General features: G+C 44.5%; 1 protein-coding gene across 2 annotated transcripts; it reads right to left on the reverse strand.

The window, feature by feature from the left end:
- Positions 1 to 1,582: 1,582 nt before the first annotated feature.
- On the reverse strand, positions 1,583 to 20,608 carry LOC125137809 (cytochrome P450 2U1). 2 transcript variants are annotated; one of them, XR_007137510.1, is made up of 6 exons: positions 19,738 to 20,608; positions 9,393 to 10,028; positions 7,135 to 7,296; positions 5,521 to 5,688; positions 4,042 to 4,166; positions 3,713 to 3,854 (listed from the first exon to the last, which is right to left on the reverse strand). XR_007137510.1 is itself a non-coding variant. In XM_047798891.1 (5 exons), the coding sequence occupies exons 1-5, from the start codon at positions 20,225 to 20,227 to the stop codon at positions 3,679 to 3,681; spliced, it is 1,632 nt and encodes a 543-aa protein (XP_047654847.1). In that variant the 5' UTR covers positions 20,228 to 20,603; the 3' UTR covers positions 1,583 to 3,678. The 2 variants fall into 2 exon arrangements, 1 of the variants encoding a protein (XP_047654847.1); XM_047798891.1 differs by lacking the exon at positions 4,042 to 4,166 and having other exon boundaries at positions 1,583 to 3,854; positions 19,738 to 20,603.
- Positions 20,609 to 20,835: the final 227 nt, after the last annotated feature.

Raw genomic sequence — 20,835 nt, forward strand, 5'->3', positions numbered from 1 at the left:
ACTTGTGCCACAAAGGGCGTCTCTGGCCAGAGGTGGAAGAGAAGGTGGAAACTAAGGATTTAAGTAAACAGGGTAACTGTAGATGCCGAGGAGGGCTCTGGAGGAAATACACTGGGTGATGAATCAGGAAGTGTTTTAGTCTATGCAGCCTACTCTAACCAAAATACCACAGACTGAGTATCTTATAAATAATAAAAGTGATTTCTCACAGTTCTGGAGGCTGCAGTCCAAATCAAAGCACCAGCAGATTCTGGGTGCGGTGAGCACCTGCTTCTTGGATCATAGATGGCAGTCTCTGCACTGCACTCTCTCAGGACAAGAGGGGTCAGGGAGCTCTCTGGGGTCTCTTTTATAAGGACCCTGGGAGTTCCCATCGTGGCGCAGTAGTTAACGAATCCGACTAGGAACCATGAGGTTGCGGGTTCGGTCCCTGCCCTTGCTCAGTGGGTTAACGATCCGGCGTTGCCGTGAGCTGTGGTGTAGGTTGCAGACGCGGCTCGGATCCCGCGTTGCTGTGGCTCTGGCATAGGCCGGTGGCTACAGCTCCGATTCAACCCCTAGCCTGGGAACCTCCATATGCCATGGGAGCAGCCCAAAGAAATAGCAAAAAAATAAAAAAATTAAAAAAAAATATATATATATAAGGACCCTGATCCTATTCCTGAGGGCTCCGCTCTCCTCACACAATCACCTCCCAAAGGTCCCACCTCCAAATACCATCACATTGGGGATCAGGGTTCAGTGGATAAATCTGGGGGTGTGTGTGTTGGGGGGCGAGTGGGACACAAACATTCTGTCTACAATAGGGAGTGCCTGGGAATGGCCACTTTAGATAGGGCTTTTGTGCAAGCCCTCCCTGAGGTGATCTCTGCGCTGTGACCTGCAGGAGGAAGACTGGGCCGTGGAAAAAGCCACAGTGGGCTCATCTCTAGGAAAAATGCATATGTTCAGGTGTTTAAAAAAACACCCTTCTTCCTGAGCCAGTGAACGTCACGGAGACAAACACTCACTATTTGGCCACAATGGGCTCATATGGATTCATCCCTCCCTCAAACAACGCTAGGGGCTCTGATGTGGGAAATAAGAATCTTGGGCTGTGATACAGTCCTGAGAGTAACTGTGCTCAGAGAGGAATTTTTTTTTTTCTTTTTGTCTTTTTGCCATTTCTTGGGCTGCTCCTGCAGCATATGGAGGATCCCAGGCTAGGGGTCGAATCAGAGCTGTAGCCACTGGCCTACACCAGAGCCATAGCAACGTGGAATCCAAGCCGCATCTGTGACCTACACCACAGCTCATGGCAACATCAGATCCTTAACCCACTGAGCAAGGGCAGGGATCAAACCCACAACCTCATGGTTCCTAGTCGGATTCATTAACCACTGCGCCGCAACGGGAACTTTCAGAGAGGATATTTTAAAAGAACTATGCTCCTGTCTGGATAACACGTGGCTCTCTCTCTCTTTTTGGAGGTCTAGTCCACCTTTCATTTCCTGATCTGACATCTGGTAAAAAAAAAAAAAAAAAGAATTTTGTTTAGCAATTAAAATAAAACAAAGCCCCCCAAACCAGACATGACACCATCTCGGTTAATATTCAAAGTTTAATAAAAGCATCAAAATTATGCTAAAGATGAGACTAAAAAGTAGATGTTAGGCAGACTTATAAAACCAAGTACTACTATTTTTAAACTTCAAATAAATCATTAAGTACAAAATTGTAAAACATCAACACGTGCGAGGAAAGCATTAACCATCCGGTGATTTGCCAGAAACAGATGTTTTTAAAGTGCTACAGTTTAAGGCGTTATATTGTAAAGTTTAATAAACCTCTGATTTCAACATAATCTTGCAGAAGAGTTTTTTTTCTCTCAAGTTAGTTACAAACTGTTCAGTTAGGGGTATTGAAAATGCATGGATAAATTAAGGTGTATTACACTGGTTAAGGTAAAGTTACCAGGGGCAAGTCTAAAGCATATGAAATTCCAGATCAGGAACAAAGTGCAGGCAGCCCACACATGCATTATCCATCTAAAATCTACACAACCACCTCTCTGTTCACGCACAAAGCCCAAGTGTTTCGTTTATTAGTTTTCCTTTCTTTGGTTAACAAAAATCCTCAAGGCCCCTAAAGATTGGCCTGGATTTCATTTCGCTGTATTGAAAATACCTAGGGACAGACAGTGAGGCAATCAAGTGGTGACAGTACAGAGAAGTGGTCCAGGAAAAGCTCTCCAGTTGCAAAGACTGGTAGGTTTGATACTTTTTAACTGAACCTTAACTTCTCTAAGCCTGAGCTTCATCGGCTACCAAAGAGCATCCTTTCCGAAGCCCTTCCTTCTTCATACCGGCACCGTTAAGTACAGTTGCTTATATTATTACTGCATCTTTCCAAACATCCCCTGAAAGAGGTTATTATCTTTTTTGAGACCTGCTCTTTAGAGGGAACTTATTTATTAAGAAACAATTTAGGGACAGGGCTGAGATGGTGGAGTAGCAGGATGTAAGGCTCATCTACTCCCACAAATACATTGAAAATACAACTACATGTGGAACTATTTGCACAGAACATTTGCAAAAAAACTGGCAAAAGACCTCAAGATTATGATAGAGCAAGAAAAACATTACGAAACCAGATAGGACATAAGAAAGAAGAACAAGAGAAGAAACAATTTTGTAATCTTCATAAGAATGCCCTTCTGTCTTTGAGAGTCTTCAAGGATGAGACATATTAGGCCTGGTGGCAGGAAGAACAGGAAAGGAAGGTTCAGTACAGTTTGAATCCTTTCCTGATGAATCCCAGTATCAAAATTCCCGAGCTCACTACTCAGGGCTTAAGTAAAAGGCTAGAGCTACAATCCTTAGACGTAAACTCAGCAGAAAGGAATTCTGCCATGAAGACACTTCTGCAGCCATCAAGACACTTCTCGCTGTGTTCATATAGTTGAAATGGAAGGCAGACATGTAAATTCAGAGGATAATCTGTCCTCAACATACTGAACAAGGGTCCGCTTCACTCCATTGTCTACAAAAAGTGCAAACTAAAATGTTATCTTTAACAAAAAGATACTGATAAGAAAACGAGCCCTCCCACCAGAAGGGACATAAGATCTGTATCAATAAAAGCTCTTGCTCACTGTCAACTAAACCCGAATCCCTCTCTGATGAAGCATTCGAGTCTGAACACCATTTTCGCATTGTCATGGGTCTTACACAGGTAGGTCTTCCTTCTCCTCCTGAATTTGTCCTCCAGAACGTAACGGTGTTTTGGGGATGGCAGTAATGATATAGGGCATTCGACCTTCGTTCGTGCTGAGATAGAGAAGGCATGTTTTGTTACCCTTACTTTACATGTGGAATGATTGAGACACTGAGGGATGAGAAGAGATGCTCACGGCTGGAGGCCACGGGGAATAGCATCCAGATCCCCTGCTTCCCCATCCCGTGCCTTGGTCCCCATCCCCAAGGTCACGTGCATTACTGAGATGGCCTAAGGGTCCTGCTGAGGAGCCTCCGTGACGATGCAAGGTCCCCGCGCTCTGCCCTCTTTCCAACCTCTCTCTGCTCTGAGCCTAAGCTGGACCCACAGTGCTGCTGGATCCGCTGTCAATTCCAGGAGGAAAATCTGTTTAGAAGGACATGTATTTACATTCTGGGCACCATCTCTTCAAGGAGATGTTCTTTATCTCTTTGAAGCGATGATATTAAATGGATGTGGGGCTAAGGTGAGACCATATTTTCCGGTCAGGTTCGGCTTGGAGTCCTTGGGCAAAGCAAACGTGAAACTCTGCATCAGGCTCACGAACATCAGGAATATCTCCATCTTCGCCAGCTGCTCTCCCATACACACCCGTTTCCCTAGAAAATGAGATCGGCAAAAGGTAAGGTTGATCACACCATCCCTTTCCCTATCTCAAAAAGGACAAATTTATATGAAATCTCTAAACTGAGTGTTTTAAACGCAGACGTAGAGAGTTCGGAAATAAAATTGCCACATACACCCCATGGCTCCCCACAATCTACGCTGATCAGAATTGTTACATACCAAGTTCATATTTTAACTCCTACTCATAAAAAGCTATCCTCATCCTAGACAGGAGCTAGAGGCGGATCCATGAGGCGGGCTACCTTGTCTCCTCCATACCTACTTATCTCTTTGCTCGCTCTTACCTGGAAGATTAAGGAGAAAATACATCAAATAAGAATCTCTGGAGCATTCCCCAACCCCGCCTATTTTTTTTGACCTTGCCCCTGGCATGGAGAAGTTCCCCGACCTGGGATCAAACCCAAACCCTCACCAAAGCAGTGACAAAGTGAATCCTTACCGATTGGCCACTAGAGAACTCCCGGAGCATTCCTTCTCTATAGAAAGAAGCCTATATGCCTGAATCTAGGAACTCGGAGGAGGGGCTGGTGAGATTAGAGAGCGCATCCTCTCCTCCATCAGCCCCGCAGGTCGAAAGCTGCCCTTAACTCCAGCAGTTCCCTGGGCCTTAAACAATCGCCCGGGCAACTCAGAAAGGAACACTTGCAGTCCTATTTAAAAATTTAAAACCGATTACCTTCGCTTTCTTTTTAAAATCTGTAATGAGGAGTTCCCGCTGTGGTGCAAAGGGATCTGCGGCATCTTGGAAGCACTGGGATGCAAGTTTGATCCCCGGCCAGGGACAGTGTAGGTCACAACTGTGGCTCAGATCTGATCCCTGGCCTGGGAACTCCATATGCCACAGGGCGGCCAAAAATTTTTTTTAATTAAATAAAAAATAAAATAAAATCAGAAATGAATATAGTGGAGATACACTAGTAAATTATTTATCTCTCATATGAGCTTGCCAAGAAAGAAACATTTTGGAGCTTCCGTTGTGGCTCAGTCGATTAAGGAACCTAAGTTGTCTTTATGAGGACTGAGTTCCATCCCTGGCCTTGCTTAGTGGATTAAGGATCTGGCATTGCTGTAGGCTGTGGTGTAGGTCACACATGTGGCTCCGATCCGGTGTTGCTGTGGCTGTGGCAAAGGCCAGCAGCTGCATCTCTGATTCAACCCCTAGCCCAGGAAATTCCACATGCCACAGGCACAGCCTTAAATTTTTTTTTTTAAATTTATTTATTTTTTGTCTTTCTGTCTTTCTAAGGACGCACCCATGGCATGTAGAGTTTCCCAGGTTAGGGGTCCAATTGGATCCGTAGCTGCTGGCCTACACCACAGCCACAGCAACGTCAGATCCGAGCTGAGTCTGGGACCTACACCACAGCTCATGGCACGCCAGATCCTTAACCCACTGAGTGAGGCCAGGGATCGAACCTGCGAGGTCATGGTTCCTGTTAAGATTCGTTTCCACTGTGCCACAAAGGGAACTCCAAAAGAAACATTTTTTAAAAGTATCACGAAATAATAAAAGATTCTTTTGGTTCTACTTCTGTTTTAATTATGCCATTAAGAACACTGTAAATCAGCTCTAATGGAAAAAATAAAAATCATTATAAAAAATCAGTATGCCATGAAGAAAATAAAAGTTTAACTGACCTATCCCAAAAGGAATAAATGATTCCTTTTTAATAAGCTGTCCTTGATCATCCAGAAATCGATCAGGGTAGAAATCATCTGGTTTCTCCCAAATGGCTGGGTCTCTGTGTACTGACCACAAGTTGGGTAATATTATCGTGCCTTTTGGGATGGTATACCCTTGGAGCACTAAAACAAAGCAAAACCAAACCACAGTATCAGTCAACGTGCTTTTCCTGATCATTCTCTGTCAACATCACCGTCTGAAAAAAAAAGCTAGTTCCTCATCTACCTTTGTAATTTGCTGAGACTAAGCTTCGAGGTACTTGAGGACGGAGACAAGACTTTATCAAGGGGTATCCTCTCCTTTCCACCCCCTCCCAGGACCCAGCCTGAGGCAGGGCACAGGAGCTGGCTCCGGTGCATGTTGAGTTAAGGAATGAAATCAAACCATAAAGACAGTACAATTAAGAAGAAATATTAATAACAGGACGCATAGGGCCTCCCAGTGAAGTGTTTCCAAAGAGTTACAAATTCCAGATACTCATGCATGGTTTTACGGTTTCGTCTTTCATGCCCACACAGTGATACGAAGAGGAAGGCAGACTAAGGTGAAAGGATGCACAGGGAAATTGGGGCTGGCTCTCACCACCTGGTAAACGCACATGTACTGTAAACAATGCCTCGAAGATACTACACACACCTTGGACCTAGTTTATGCCAAGGAAACTAAGTGATTCAATGTCCTTTATAAATGATTGCCTCCTACAACTGTCTAAAAGCTAGACTGAAGCCCATTTCACCACAGGCTGCCTCCAGAGGAACAAAGTTCCTTGTTATGAGGGATGTTTACAGAGCGGCTGAGTGCCTATATGTCAAGGTGAGAGACTGAAACGTGCCTTGAGCATCAGATGGGCTCTTTTGATTCTTTAATCTTTTTGTTTGTTTGTTTGTTTGTTTTTTCTAGGGCCGCTCCCGCTGCATATGGAGGTTCCCAGGCTAGGGGCCTAATCGGAGGTGTAGCCCTGGCCTACACCAGAGCCAGAGCCAGAGCCAATGCGGGATCCAAGTCGCGTCTGCAACCTACGCCACAGCTCACGGCAACGCTGGATCCCTAACCCACTGAGCAAGGCCAGAGATTGAACCCACAACCTCATGGTTCCTAGTCGGATTTGTTAACCACTGCACCACGACAGGAACTCCTGATTCTTTAATCTTTATCCTTCAATTGCAGAAGTGTAAAAAATGATGTAGGAGAATTCCCAGTGAAACTCCTAATTCCATATTTAAGGCCAGCTCTCAAACCTCCATGAACAGAAGGACTGAGGGGAGCCTTTGTTAATTCTGGGGGTGGGGGGGGAGGTTTCTGTCACCTTAAATGGCACCCTGGTCTGATCGGTGTTATGTGGACGTGCTCTGAGGGCTAGGGAGCCATTTGGCCAAACAGGCAGTGCTGGAATGCCAGTACAGCCACTAAGGGACAACTGAGGCAGGACGTTTGATTATCCGCGACCATGCCAAGTCCTCGGAAGGATCGAGCTAGGTGACGGTCCCTACCCCTCCACCCCAAGCCCTCTGGATGAAGGGGCTGGGCTTCCTTCAAGGGCGTTCAGAGGAGGAAGCCCCTGGACTTGCCTGTTTTCTCTGAGGTCATGTGAGGAATAGACAGCGGCACCACCACGCTCAGCCTCTGCACCTCCATGAGGGTGGCTTCTGTGTAAGGCATCTGCGCCTTGTCAGTGAGGGACGGGGCGCGGTCAGCACCAATGACCCTTTCGATTTCTTCATGAACCTTTTCTGTACCAAAAAAAAAAAAAAAAAAAGAGAGAGAGAGACAGCATAGTCCAAAAGATGAGCCAGGAGAGAGCTGAGGCTGCCCTCCCCTGCACACTCCCCATCACACATACATAGGATGGGCAAGTCACAAGCACAGGCCTGTCTCGGCCCCAGAGAAGTGATGCACTGGTGAGATACTCCAGGGGCGGCAGCCAGTCCCAGGGACCCTGTACCACCCCGGGGCTCTGAAGGAGGACAGCAGAACAGACAGAGGGGGAGGCACTCTGGATTCAGGAGCACTCCGAATCATTCTCGTATGGACATTGGATCAACACGCTAAGCTTTGACGTGTGACAAATGTGGCAGCCCAACATGACCCCCAGTGACCCCTACCTCTTGGTATTCACATCTTTGTGCTGCCTCCCCCTATATACAGATGGGTCTATGTCACCAACACAATAAGGGAGAAGTAATGGTATGACCGTTCTGAGCTGAGGTTATAAAAGACACTGTGGCCTCTCTCTCTCACTCTTGCTTCTCACTCTCACTCTCTTGTCATTCACCCTGGGGTAAGGCAGCTGCCGAGTCAAGCAGCCCTACAGAAATGTCTAAGGGGCAAGGCCTGCAGCCAGCAGTCATGTGGATGAGACATCCTGGAAGTGGATCCCTCAGCAGTTGCAGTCCAGTCTATAGATGTCCCTAGCGCCCGCCCAGCATCCTGGTAATAACTTCCCGAGAAATCCTAAGCCAGACCATCCAGGCTAAGCTGCCCTTGGATTCCTGATCCTCAGAAGCTATGTGAGATAAATGATGGTTGTTTTAAGATGCTAAATTTTGGGATAATTTGCTACTCAGCAATGGTCAAGGAATACAGGTAGGCACAATCCATCTATGGTAGGCAGAAAACAGTCCTTCAAAGATGTCCATACCATAATCCCCTGGAACCTGTGAATATGCTACCTTACATGGTAAAAGGGACTTTGCAGACGTGCTTAAATTCAAGAACTTGAAATAGGGAGATTATCCTGGATTTGGGGGGTGTGCTCAACCTAATTACATGGGGTTTGTAATGGGAGACCTTTTCCCAGTTGAGTTTAGAGTCAGAGGGAGCTGTGACTATGAAAGAATGGTAAGAAAAATGCAACACTGCTGGCTTCAAAGATGGAGCAAGGGAGGAATTCCTCAAGCCAAGGAAGCTGGAAACGGCAAGGCGATGGATTCTCCTCCAGGGCCTCCAGAAAGGAATGCAGCCCTGCCAACATATCGATTTTAGCCCAGCGAGGCAGGTGTCAGACTTCTAATGTATATAACCATAAGATACCCTTGGGTTGTTTTAAGTCACTAAGTGTGTGGTTGTGTGTTGTAGGAGCAATGGAAACATCAGTACATTGTTCTCCTGTATTCTCCCACAATGAACTTCCACTGATAGACACTCCCTCCTGGTACTGATGGGGAACTAGCTGTGTGACTTTGTGAAAATCACAGAATGTCTCTGAGCCGCTGGTCTCCATTTTCAAAACAGATGAATGGGTTCCGATGATCACCGTGATTGTCTTCAGTTCTAAAAGAGTCTTCTCTAAAGTTCTTTCTCCATCATAGATTTCACAGAGAATCAGACCTGTAGAGATCTGGAGCCACCACAAGCAAGCTGCGACTTTAGTGCCACTGTCTAGAAACCCGGAGTTGCACTAACAACTTACCAGTTCCCTGTGAGATGCGAGTGTTTCCACGGTGTCTTCCAGCCTGAAGACACTGATGATTGATAGGAGCCAAAGGATCCCCAAGGTTGCTGATCCGAATTTAAATAACCTGGCTTTGCCATGAATAAAGAAACATCTGTTTTGAGAGAGGGAGGGAGTGGGATGGACTGAGGATTTGGGGCTAGTAGATGCAAACTATTGCACTGGAGTGGAGAAGCAATGAGATCCTTCTGTAGAGCACAGGGAACTATTCTAGTCACTTATGATGGAACATGATGGAGGATAATCTGAGAAAAAAATATGTGTGTGTGTGTGTATGTATAGCTGGGTCATTTTGCTGTACAGCAAAAATTGACAGAACATTGTAAATCAACTATAATAGAAAAAAAAAATCTTAAAAAAAATTCTATTTATTACCTTGTACGTCAGGGTTGAGTGACATATACAGAAGGCACCAAAGCAAAGAGTTGGTTGTGGTATCAGTCCCAGCAATGAAGAGATCTCCAATGATATAAAATAAGTAATCTTCATCAAAACTACTATTGCCATTATTTTTCCTCTCCTCCTCCACGTGGAGAAGATACATGTCTATGAAATCCTGAGGGTTCACTACATCCAGAGACTCTCGATGGTCTTTGATGATTTTTTTAAGGAAAGTGGTTATATCCTTTTCAATCTGTCTTAGTTCCTTAAAGGGTCCAAAAGGAAGGTAATAAAGCCAGGAGCATATGTTGACCAGGAGGAGCTGGGTGTTCAGACAGATTTCTAAGCCTCGTGACATGAAATTCAGCATTTTCTTAAACTCGCTATTGGTGTAATCAAAGCGCTGGCCAAAGCACAGAGAGCAAATGATGTTGGAGACGGCATTGTTGACAATGGGGAAAGGATTGAAGGGGTCCTCTCCATGCTTTTGCATTTCCTCTTTCACAAATCTGAACTCTTCAATGATCTTGGGCTCCAAGCTAAGCTTTCCCAAGCCAAAATGACGAAGAGTTGAATGAGAGAACTTCCTCTGTTGTCTCCAGACTGGACCATAATGGGCGAATACAATCCCTGCAAAAGGATACCGAGGAAAGAAGGTGAGAGCGAGCAATGCTTGATAGTACTGAACAGGAGCAACCAGGAAGTGTATTCGTATTACTCAAGTCACTTATGCCAAGGTCATCTGTATACAGATAAAGATCACCAGCCGGAATGGTGACTAGGAAAATTTAGTTATCAAAGAGAGTGTATATATGGATATAATAAAAATCATATCCAACTTGATTAGGAAAATTTGCTAAAAAGCTTATCATTATAGATAATAATTCCTGGTGAAATAAAAAGCAGTGAGTTTCACTTTCTGGAGTTTAGGGTAAATTTCAAAACCTTATTTTCCTAAGAGTGAATCCAGGCTTAGGAAACATCTAGGCTGGATATACCTATATTTGAAACATCCCGAATAGAAGGCTAACCAGAGAAACAGATTGCACGTGAGGGCAGGGACAATATCTGATTTCACTCACCATTAACCTCTCAGCTTCTGGCACAGTGCTGTGTATAAACGAGGAGCTTGTGAAACGCCATAATAGATCGATAGCCCAACTGGGTTAGAACACTGGATCTAATTACTGGATCCGAACTTTGAATAACTGGCAGGTAATTTAAAAGGTCTGTAGTTGCACACAGCCCTGATTTAAACACATCTGGACTCAAGGTCATTCACAACTACGTCTTATTTCCCACGTCTCTTAAACATCTTCCACCAGCAAACCCAACACAATTGCTCCCAGATGGTCTACCACATTGTTCTCAAAGATTCCTTGTTTCCAGTCACTCCCTCCATCCCCCTCTTTTCCACAGCGTGCTTTATTTTTTCAGCCAGCTCCCCTCCTTCCTTCCCATTTTTCATTTACTTCATTCCTCCTACCTTCAAGGACATGCTTCATTCATTTAATAAATATTTCTGAATGCCTACTATGTGCCAGACATTGGGATGCCTGTGAAGACAGCCGAGAATGAAATAAAGACCTCTCTCTGTGGGTAAGTCTTCTCACAGGGTCAACGTACTGGATGATTTATCACTTCCATTTTCCTGCCCAGAATCTTCCACACATCTGCTCAAATTTAACGTTGCTTTCTAGGCCTTTTGTTCAGGTGTTCTTTTACTTCCATCTGTCATCGTTTAGAAATTTTTGTTGACACTCCTGTGTTGAACCCATTTCCTGGATTCTATGTCTTCCTCTTTCTCATTTTACTCTCTTATTTTGCTGAAGAACATCCTCTAGTAGTTTCCTGGGAAAGGATGCATCTGAGGCAAATTTCTAAAGATGTTTAGAAAATGTATTTATTATAACTTGTTCGCTCCCTCAGGATTTTGTAGAAATTGCTGAGTAGATTGACATATATCTTCAATATTATTACCACTGAGCCACAACCAGAACTCCAGAAGGTTTTTATTTGGTTTGTTTTTGTTTTTGTTTCTTGGCATATGGAGTTCCTGGGCCAGGGATCAGATCTGAGCTGCAGTTGGGACCTAAGCCTCAGCTGCAGCAAAGCCGGATCCTTAACCCACTGTGCTGGGCTGGGGATCAAACCTGGGTCTCAGTGCTCCAGAGAGACTGTCGATCCTCTTGTGCCATAGCAGGAACTCGGATATTTATAAAACTTTTAATCAGCTTAACAGGTTTGATTTTTAAAAAAGCATGGTTTTGTTTGTTTGTTTGTTTGTTTGTTTGTTTTGTCTTTTTGCCTAGAAAAGGGCCGCTTCCCGTGGCACATGAAGGTTCCCAGGCTAGGGGTCTAATTGGAGTTGTAGCCACCAGCCTACGCCAGAGCCACAGCAATGCGGGATCCGAGCCATGTCTGCGACCTACACCACAGCTCACAGCAACGCCGGATCCTTAACCCACTGAGCAAGGGCAGGGATCGAACCCACAACCTCGTGGTTCCCAGTTGGATTTGTTAACCACTACAACACGACGGGAACTCCTAAAAGGGCAGCTTTGAGATTCTGATTGGAATTGCATTTAACTTGTAATTTTGAAAATTGCCTTCTTTATGATAATTGGATTTACTTGCAATCCAAGAATAAATCCAACTTTGGTTATATGTTTTATGCTTTTTAAAAAACATTGCGGGATTCAGGAGTTACTATCATGGCTCAGCGGTAACAAATCTGACTAATATCCATGAGGAACCTCCACATGCCATGGGTGCAGCCCTAAAAAGCCAAAAACAAACAAACAAACAAACAAAACCATTGGTTTCTTTATACAGTAAGTTTTTTAAAAAATTCATATTCATATATGAAAATGGGCTCTTATAATGTCTTTCTTTGGATATACTGTCCTTCTGAAATGAGGCATGGTGCACTCTTTCTCTCTGGAAGAATTTCTAAATTTTTTTTTTTTTTTTTTGCTATTTCTTTGGGCCGCTCCCGCGGCATATGGAGGTTCCCAGGCTAGGGGTCAAATCGGAGCTGTAGCCACTGGCCTACGCCAGAGCCACAGCAACGCAGGATCCGAGCCACATCTGCAACCTACACCACAGCTCACGGCAACGCCGGATCGTTAACCCACTGAGCAAGGGCAGGGACCGAACCCGCAACCTCATGGTTCCTAGTCGGATTCGTTAACCACTGCGCCACGACGGGAACTCCAAATTTCTAAAATTATAATGACTTATTTTTTCTTTTTTCCTTTAAGTTTAAACTTTTGTTCTTTTTCAGATATATAAAATTGGTTAATTTTCAGAACTTTATCCTAATAAACAATTTAAGGCTCTACAATTGCCTCTGGGTACCCTTTTGGCTGCAATCCACAAGCACTGTTTGCATGTATTTTCACTACATTTTACGTAGAAAATTTCTTTTCTATTATGATTTTCTTTTACCACCTAGGTTATTTTGGCTTATACTGATTTTTGACATTGGTGAGGCTAGCTTTTTAGCCTAATTTGTGATCAATTTTATTACAACTTCCAAATAAGTTTGGGAAAAAATTTTATATAAGCAATCGTTGGGTATAGGGTTCACTTTCCATCATAGAAAACTTGGTAACTGTTGGAATCAAATCTTCTTTATCCTTATCAAATTTGTATCTGTCTGATCTCTCAACTATTCAAATACTTACGTTAAAATATGTTGTTCTAGGGAGTTTCCATTGTGACTCAGCAGAAAGGAATCTGACTAGCATCCATGAGGATGCAGGTTCAATCCCTGGCCTCGATCAGTGGGTTAAGGATCTGGCATTGCTGTAGCTGTGGTGTAGGCTGGCAGCTGCAGCTCTGGTTTGACCCCTAGCCTGGGAACTTCCATGTATGGCAGGTACAGCCCTAAAAAGAAAAAAAAAAAAGTATATTTTGTTGGAGTCCCCTGGTGGCCCACCAGGTTAAGGATCCAATGTTGTCACTGCTGTGGCATGGGTTTGATCCCTGATCTGGGAACTTCTACATGAAGTCTTTCTGAGCCTTTCTGAGATTCTTCAGAGTATACTGTCCCACACCTCATTAGCACCTCTCTCTCTCGTAGAAACTTAAGAGTGGTTACCCACCACTCTTTGAGGTCATTTTCCAATCCTATGTCCACTTTTTGTCTTCAGATGCTGTGGCACATGATTGTAGATACATTTCATCATAGATGGAGTGTGCACTTCTGTTAAAAGTCCCTCTGGTTTAGTGTGTGATTGTCAAGACAAAGAAGGAATAAAAGAATATTAAACATTCCTGAAACTAGAACTCTCCCTTTGTTTAATAAAGCCCCATAAAGTATTTTCCAGGTAACCACAGCTTAGTCACTCTTCCTGTCTTTAACCATGGCCAAGCTTTGGCTGCTTTTAGCATTAAGAGGTTAAGTGTTGTTGGGCCCCCTTCCTTCTCCTTGCACAGAGATATGGTCTCTCGCTCTAACTTCAGGATTTGATACTAATTTTAACAGCTGTCTAGTTTAAGATATGACATATGACATCTCTGCTCTGTCCTTTTTCTGAAAAAAAACTTTATTCTTTAATTATGTCTTCAATCTGTGAAATCTACTCATCTTTTAAATCATATATTTGGATTTTAGAAACATTTTATCTGGCAAAATGCCCTGTTTTGATCAGTTTTTTTTCCCCAATACTTATTTGGAGTCCCCTATGTGCCTTACACTAAGGGCATACTGATTTAAAAGATACAGTTCCTGTTCTAAAGATACAGTTTTGTGAGTAACTGGATAAACCAACAACCCTAATACACTGTTGTTTGTTGGACTGTCCTGAAGCTAGTTGCAGGTTATATTGAATGTTGTATGGTGGATTACACCCAAGTTGCGCGACTGGAATTCATGGCATTGCATGTTGCATTGCAGGACTGTATGGTATTGAATGTGATATGCTGGATTGTATTAAAGTTGCATTGTTGAGATGTACCGAATGATGATTTGTTGGACTATATTGAATGTTGCATGGTTGGGATGCATTGCATTAAATGTTGTGTTGGCGGTGCAGTGAAGTTGCAGTGTAGAAGGAGCAGCATGTCAGCTGAGGGAAAGCAGTACGTCTCAGAAGAGCGGACATCTGAGCGAAACTTCATTTGTAAATAAGGATGTGTATGAAGGCAGATTTTAGAAAAATAAAGAACTTGGGCAAAGTTAGAGAGGGTATTCAAGAAGGGCTGAATTATCTTCAGGGAAAAATCAGGTTTAGTGGAGGGGAATTTCTCAGGAGAGACTAATACTTAAGCACTGGGTATTTGACAAAAAGTGAGCAGTTATGAAGTGCAAGATACACGAGGTGACCAAGGATACAGTGCCTGAGAATGGCAGGGATGAAAGGCATGGACAGAGTCAATGGCCTCTGGGTTTCAAAGACTACAAAACACCTATGTTGTGAAGCTAGAATGGCTTACAGTCTTAGTGGGTGTCTGGAAGAGGTTCATGCACATCCAGCAGTTACTGACATCTCCCTTCTTAGCCCTGAATGTATACCATGGATGTATAAAAACTTCGTTTCATGGAAGATAATAACGCTGAAAAGTAAAAATGGCTCCAAAGCAAAAATCCAGACTGTCAACAATGACAAAAGCATACCCTGAAGCTACATTGGCAAAAAGGCCAATAAGGCTGTGGGTGGAACCAAAAAATAGGAGAGGCTGGGTGTTACCTCCTCAGACAAGACACAGAATTCCTTCTCTCTGCACGTAATTTTCACTTCTTTCTTTCTGACTTCATTCTTTCCCTCGGTGCACCAGCTTTTCCAAGAATCAAGAGTTGTTGTGTGATGCCCATTCTCCCATTTTCATCATGGGAGAGAAAAGCCTTCTAATGCCCTCTAGTGCCAATCTCAAACCTGCTGGGGAAGGACTCAAGGGCTGCAGTCAGCTATTCCATGGTGATACCCATATGGAACACTTTACAAACACTGGCACAAGGATCCATCCTTACCCTCAAACCATGTGAGGATCAATCTTTAGTTATGGTCTGTGCCCAGCCCACAGGTGAACCACTATCACAAAGAGGTGAGATGCTAATCAACCTTTGATCAGGGGGTCTATCTCCTCACTAATCACTGTGGCTAGAGAGGGGAAGACATATAAAGAATACATCTCCTGTTCCAACCACAGTTAATGGATACAAAAGGACGGTGGGGACAAAGAGTTCCTCTGGAGAAGGGGGTGTCCTTCTTAGGAGAATAGAAGACAGTTGAACCAAAAATCTACCTCAAACCAAAAAAAAAAAAAAAAGGGATAGGCTAAATGGACTGATACATTCTAACAAAAGAATATTGTACAGCTTGTAAGAATGTGATTACATTTTAAGGAAGCAAATATTTTCAAAAATATCTGTACATATAGGAAAAAAATCCTAGAAGGTGGCCACAGACTGAATGTGTTCCTTCAAAATGCATGTATTAAATCCTAATACCAGGAGTTCCTGCTGTGGTGCAAGGAGTTAAGGATCCCATGTCTCTGCAGCAGCTCAGGTTGCTGCTGAGGTATGGGTTCAATCCTCAGCCCAGCAGCAGTGGGTTAAGGATCAGATTCAATCCCTGGCCCAGGAACTTCCATACGTCTAGGTGTGGCCATTTAAAAAAAAAATCCTGATGCCCAATATCATGGTATCTGGAAATGCTTTGGGGGATGTGATTAAGTTATAAAGGTGAAGACCTCATGAATGGTATTAGTGCCTTCATAAAAGAGGCCCCAGAGAGCTCCCTTGCTCCCTTCTACCCTGTAAGGTTGCAGACTGTGAATCAGGAAGCTGGCCCTCACCAGATACCAAATCAGCCAGCACCTTGCTCTTGGACCTTCCCGCCTCCAGAAATAAATTCTGTTGTTTCTATGCAGCCTGTGCTACTCTGCTACAGTGGCTCAAATAGACTAAAACAAAAGTGGTACATTAAAATGTCAATAATGGCTATCTCAAGACTGATGACGGATGATTTTCAATTCTGTTTGAAAAGAAAAGGAACTCTTTTATTCCTTTTCCATGTTTTATGTTACAATAAGCAACGTATACATTACTAAAATAAAAATGGCTAAAATAAATTATATTTCATGCAATTCTACATTGATCACATATAAGTTTTCTTCCTCTCAAAGCAGAGGAAGTGTCACACACTGATTATTTTTGCCCTTTCCTTCCAGGGGGTCCTCTCAGTGGGAATTCAGGCCTTCTTGAAGTGAGCACATAACTACTTCACATACATACTTCATGTGTTTTTAAGACTTAGTTATCTTGTTTTCCTCATCCAAATTCCTCAAATGGACTTTTATTTTCTATCTTTATGTCCTAATTTCATTTTGCATCTTGTTGCTTCTTTGAGGTCAACAGTACTGACTGGTCTATTCTGTACTTTGAAACTTCTTCAAAATTTCCTTTTGCCTCCCATTTTTATGTCTCAGCAATTTGCTTTGACTCTTTCTCCAAATCTCCAGCAATCTTTCAAACTCAGAAATAATCTAATATCTGTCAACAGGGAAACAGATAAATCAAATGACAAAAGCTAGAAGTAGGAAGATACTTTAATACAGGACATATGTAAGTTTTTAAAAAACCTACCAAATAGAGGCATGTATTATTTGTGAATCTAGGCAAATGCAAATCGTACATAAATAAATTTGTATTGCTCTCTGAACTTTACATCTGAAATATTTTATAATAAAGATGTGATGTGCACAAACCTTTTAGAAGAAGTAGACCACACTTAAAGTACTCTATGTGCTTTACTGGTAGCCTAGGCTCTGATTTTTTGTAACTTTCTTTTTATTGAAGTATACTTGATTTACCATATCATATTAGTTTCAGATATTCGAGATTGTGATTCGAAATTTTTCAGTTATACGCCTATTGCATTATTATAAAATATTGGCTATATTCCTTGTGATGTACAATAAATCCTTGTTGTTTATTTACTTTATACAACATAGTTTGTACCTCTGAATCTGACTTTGTGCCTTTATTAATTATTCTTGCTCAGGAACAGAATCAGAGGGATGAATATGACAGATATGGCTAATGTCAAATATCTTCGTGGTCTCTCTAGTTTAAAAAAGTCATCAGCTTGTCTAAGCACGATCATTTGAAAAACTCAAATATAATAAATAACTTCCCTACATTCTAGAACTTGTTGGCAATGTGTTAAGTGAACTACTCCTGCACATCACTGTTCATGAGATACTCCTTCTTCGCCAGTCTCACCCACTTTAGCAGCAAAACTCTAGAAAAGTAATCTTGTAATAAACATTGAATAACGTTATTGGCCTCTAATTCCTAATATCACTTTTCTTTCTCTTAGAGTCTGCAAAGCAAGTTTCTGGACAGCTTCACACTTTACAATCCTGCTCTTAGATACAGCACCCAAAAGATTTCCCCCATGGCTCAGTGGTAATGAACCCACCTGGTATCCAAGAAGACACGGGTTCAATCCCTGGCCTCACAGTGGGTTAAAGATCTGGCGTTGCTGTGAGCTATGGTATAGGTTGCAGCTGTGGCTCAGATCAGTTGCTGTGGCTGAAGATCTGATTTGGCCTCTAGCCAGGGAACTTCCATATGCTGCGAGCGTGGCCCTAAAAAGAAAAAGAAAGAAAGAAACAGCACCAAAGGCAGCTCAGGCACTCCTCAAGTCTAGCTGAGTTGAGCCCTCAGCCTTTTGCTCCCTGGTCTGTCTTCTTGAGGCTGGTCATGCCATCCATTTCTTGATCTATGAAGCCTACTCAGAACTCCTCTGTTCCTTCATCCTTTGATGGGCATCCTGAAATAAACTCACATTCTCCCCTTTTATTCTTCACCCCTAAAATAGTCCATTTAAAAACTCCTTGACCATCTACATTTTCCTATTTCAGATGATCTGTTCTTTACTCCCAGTTAAGTCCACAAGCATGTTCCTTGTGATAGATGGTTCTTGCTTTACTTTCTCCTGTCAATCATCTTCACCAGGGACAGAAATGACTTACAGCACATTTGCCCAATACACAGCCACAACAATACCAGAGCAGCATTGCCCAAAAAATCCTAACTGTCCCTTGGGAGAATTCATGCTTTAGGTGAAGCACTAAATTACCCCAGGCTCCCAGTCCTTTCTAAATAAAGAGGGATCTAATAATTAGCTGTGATCCAACAAATACTTAGAAACTGCCTTATTATAGATTCTTGACCAAACTATACACCCACCAAGAAGGACCACAAAGAATTACCCTGGCCTCCTAGATGTTGGTCGAGGGCTGAAGACTCACATTCAGGCCCAAGGTTGCAAAATTATGAAGGCTCAGTACTGATAAGTGCAGAGAAGGAAAAGTACTCGTGCTTTGAGACTGGGTCTAACAAGGAAGCCTAACTTACCTGGAGGGAAGTGAGAAAAAAAAGTTCCTTGAGGAAAGATTTAAAGATTTAAATGAACAACTCACTGAAGCTTAAGAGTGATACCCCCCCCCCCAAAAAAAGTCTGGCACCTGTGCCAGCCAAAAGGACAAAAGGGAAGTTTGACAAACAAAGGTCAAAGGTGATATTCTACTGAGTAAATAACATATTTACCATCCCTCAAAACCTTGCAGCTTAGGGAGTTCCCGCTATGGCTCAGCGGTAGGAATCTGACTAGTATCCATGAGGACCCAGGTTGGATCCCTGGCTCTGCTCAGTGGGTTATGGATCCAGCCATTGCTGAGATGTGGCTGTGGCAGTGTGCTGCAGGTGTCCTGTACCACAGGCGCGGCCCTAAAAAGCAAACAAAACAAACAAAAAAACTGCGCAGATTAGACAGAGGCTACAAACCTAGTGCATTAGGTTTGCCAATTGGCTCCTATCCTGTTTTCTGGAGTTTCTTATGGGAAAGTTTTGCGGGATTCTTAAAGCATTGCGCCTGGTCCTGTAAGGATTGAAACAGCGCTGCCACAGACAATGCCAGATCCTTAACCCGCTGTGCCACAGCGGGAACACAATCTTCTTGAACTTTTGCACTCAAAACGCAGAAGGTGAAAATACCCTTCTTATCTCCTTCCAACAGGGCCAAAGTTTCTCCCAGGCACACAGGCTGGAGAGTAGGGCTTTGTTCTGGGAAGGAGTGAATTCCCCTGAAAAGATGGAATCTCTCACACCTCCAGGGGACCTCAAAGGCCCCAGGAGAGGGAGGCGGCACCGCCCTCGCCCTTGCCCTTGCCCTTCCGCTCCGGCTCAGGGCAGGTGTGAGGCAGGCTGGGTGCGCGGCCTCAGGAGGCACAGGACCCGCAGCCCTGGAGCCACCTGCAGCTCCACCCGCGCGTTCCCACGGCCCGTGACCCCTAAGGTTCCTGCAGCCGCGGCCCAGCTCACCCTTCCCCTTGGTCAGGATGTAGCTGAGCGGCATCCGCGGACGGTCGCTGAAGACCTCGGCCTGCTGCACCAGCGCCTCGCGCACGCTGTGGAAGTCGTTGAGGACCACCACCAGGTAGTGGCCGATGAAGAAGCTGTAAATGTTGCCATACACGTGGGCCAGCTCAGCCAGGAGCAACTGTGCGCTCAGGCCCGAGGTATTTAAGGGATTGGTCTTCGCCCGGCCATAAGGCCAGCTCTTCCGTCGGAGGAAAGGCGGCAGCAGCACGAAACCGAAGTTACCCACCACCGGCCAGGGCGTGGGCCCCGGGGGGATGCCCGGCTCCGGGCGCCGCCACAGCCAGTTCCAGCCCAGCAGCGCGGCGAGGACGAGCAGCAGCAGCGCGCCGCCGGTGGGGTCCAGCCGCAGCAGCCCCGGGGACGCGTGCAGTAGGCTCAGAGGCCAGGGAGAGTCCTCGGAGGGGGGCTGGGCCAGCCCGGAGGAGGCCATGGCCTGTTCGCTGGCGACTGCAGCCCCGGCCTCCTGCCTCTGGCCCCAGGAGAGCTCAGGCTGACAGCTGTGCCCGGCTCGGATGCCAACTCCCCTGGAAGCCCGGGGGCGGGAAGGAAAGCGGCGGAGGCCGGTCCGGATTGGCTGCGCCCATCGCCTTCTCCCGAGCCCCTCCAATCAGCGACGCCGCTCTCGGAACCAGGCAGCTGGGGTCCGCTAACCAAGCTGAGCTCCCTATCTGAAAGTTCGCCTCCAAAGCCCCGTTGAACAATTCCACTGGGTCAGGCATGGCGTTGACCGACCCTGAAAAAAAGATGCTCGCTACACATCCTTACGCTCTGATTGGTTGTCGGATTTCCAGTGTCGTTGGTCCGTTGAGCGTGTAAACCATGCCTTCTCCACAGGCCCCTCACAAGACTCCGGCTCAACACCAGCACTTCCACCCTGAGCTGGGGGAGAGAGGTCCCGCCCCATCCTATGGTAGCAAATAGAGGGGGTTACTGCTTTATCCAAATTGGGATTCGGAGGAAGAAATGGCCCTTTCTTCCACTCAGAGACAGCAGGATAGTGGAAATGCGACGTGTAGAATTTGTAGATGGAGGTGGCCG

This window comes from Phacochoerus africanus, chromosome 10 (assembly GCF_016906955.1).
Source record: "Phacochoerus africanus isolate WHEZ1 chromosome 10, ROS_Pafr_v1, whole genome shotgun sequence".
Lineage (NCBI taxonomy): Eukaryota > Metazoa > Chordata > Mammalia > Artiodactyla > Suidae > Phacochoerus > Phacochoerus africanus.

Bases quoted from the DNA above. Each gene is read 5' to 3' on its own strand.
- LOC125137809 (XM_047798891.1), bottom strand. From the start codon at position 20,227: ATGGCCTCCTCCGGGCTGGCCCAGCCCCCCTCCGAGGACTCTCCCTGG. The intron at 10,029-19,737 runs GTGAGCTGGGCC...ATCCTTTTGCAG, and splicing joins CATCCTGACCAAGGGGAAGG to GGATTGTATTCGCCCATTAT. The intron at 3,855-5,520 runs GTCAGTTAAACT...CTCATTTTCTAG, and splicing joins ATTTATTCCTTTTGGGATAG to GGAAACGGGTGTGTATGGGA.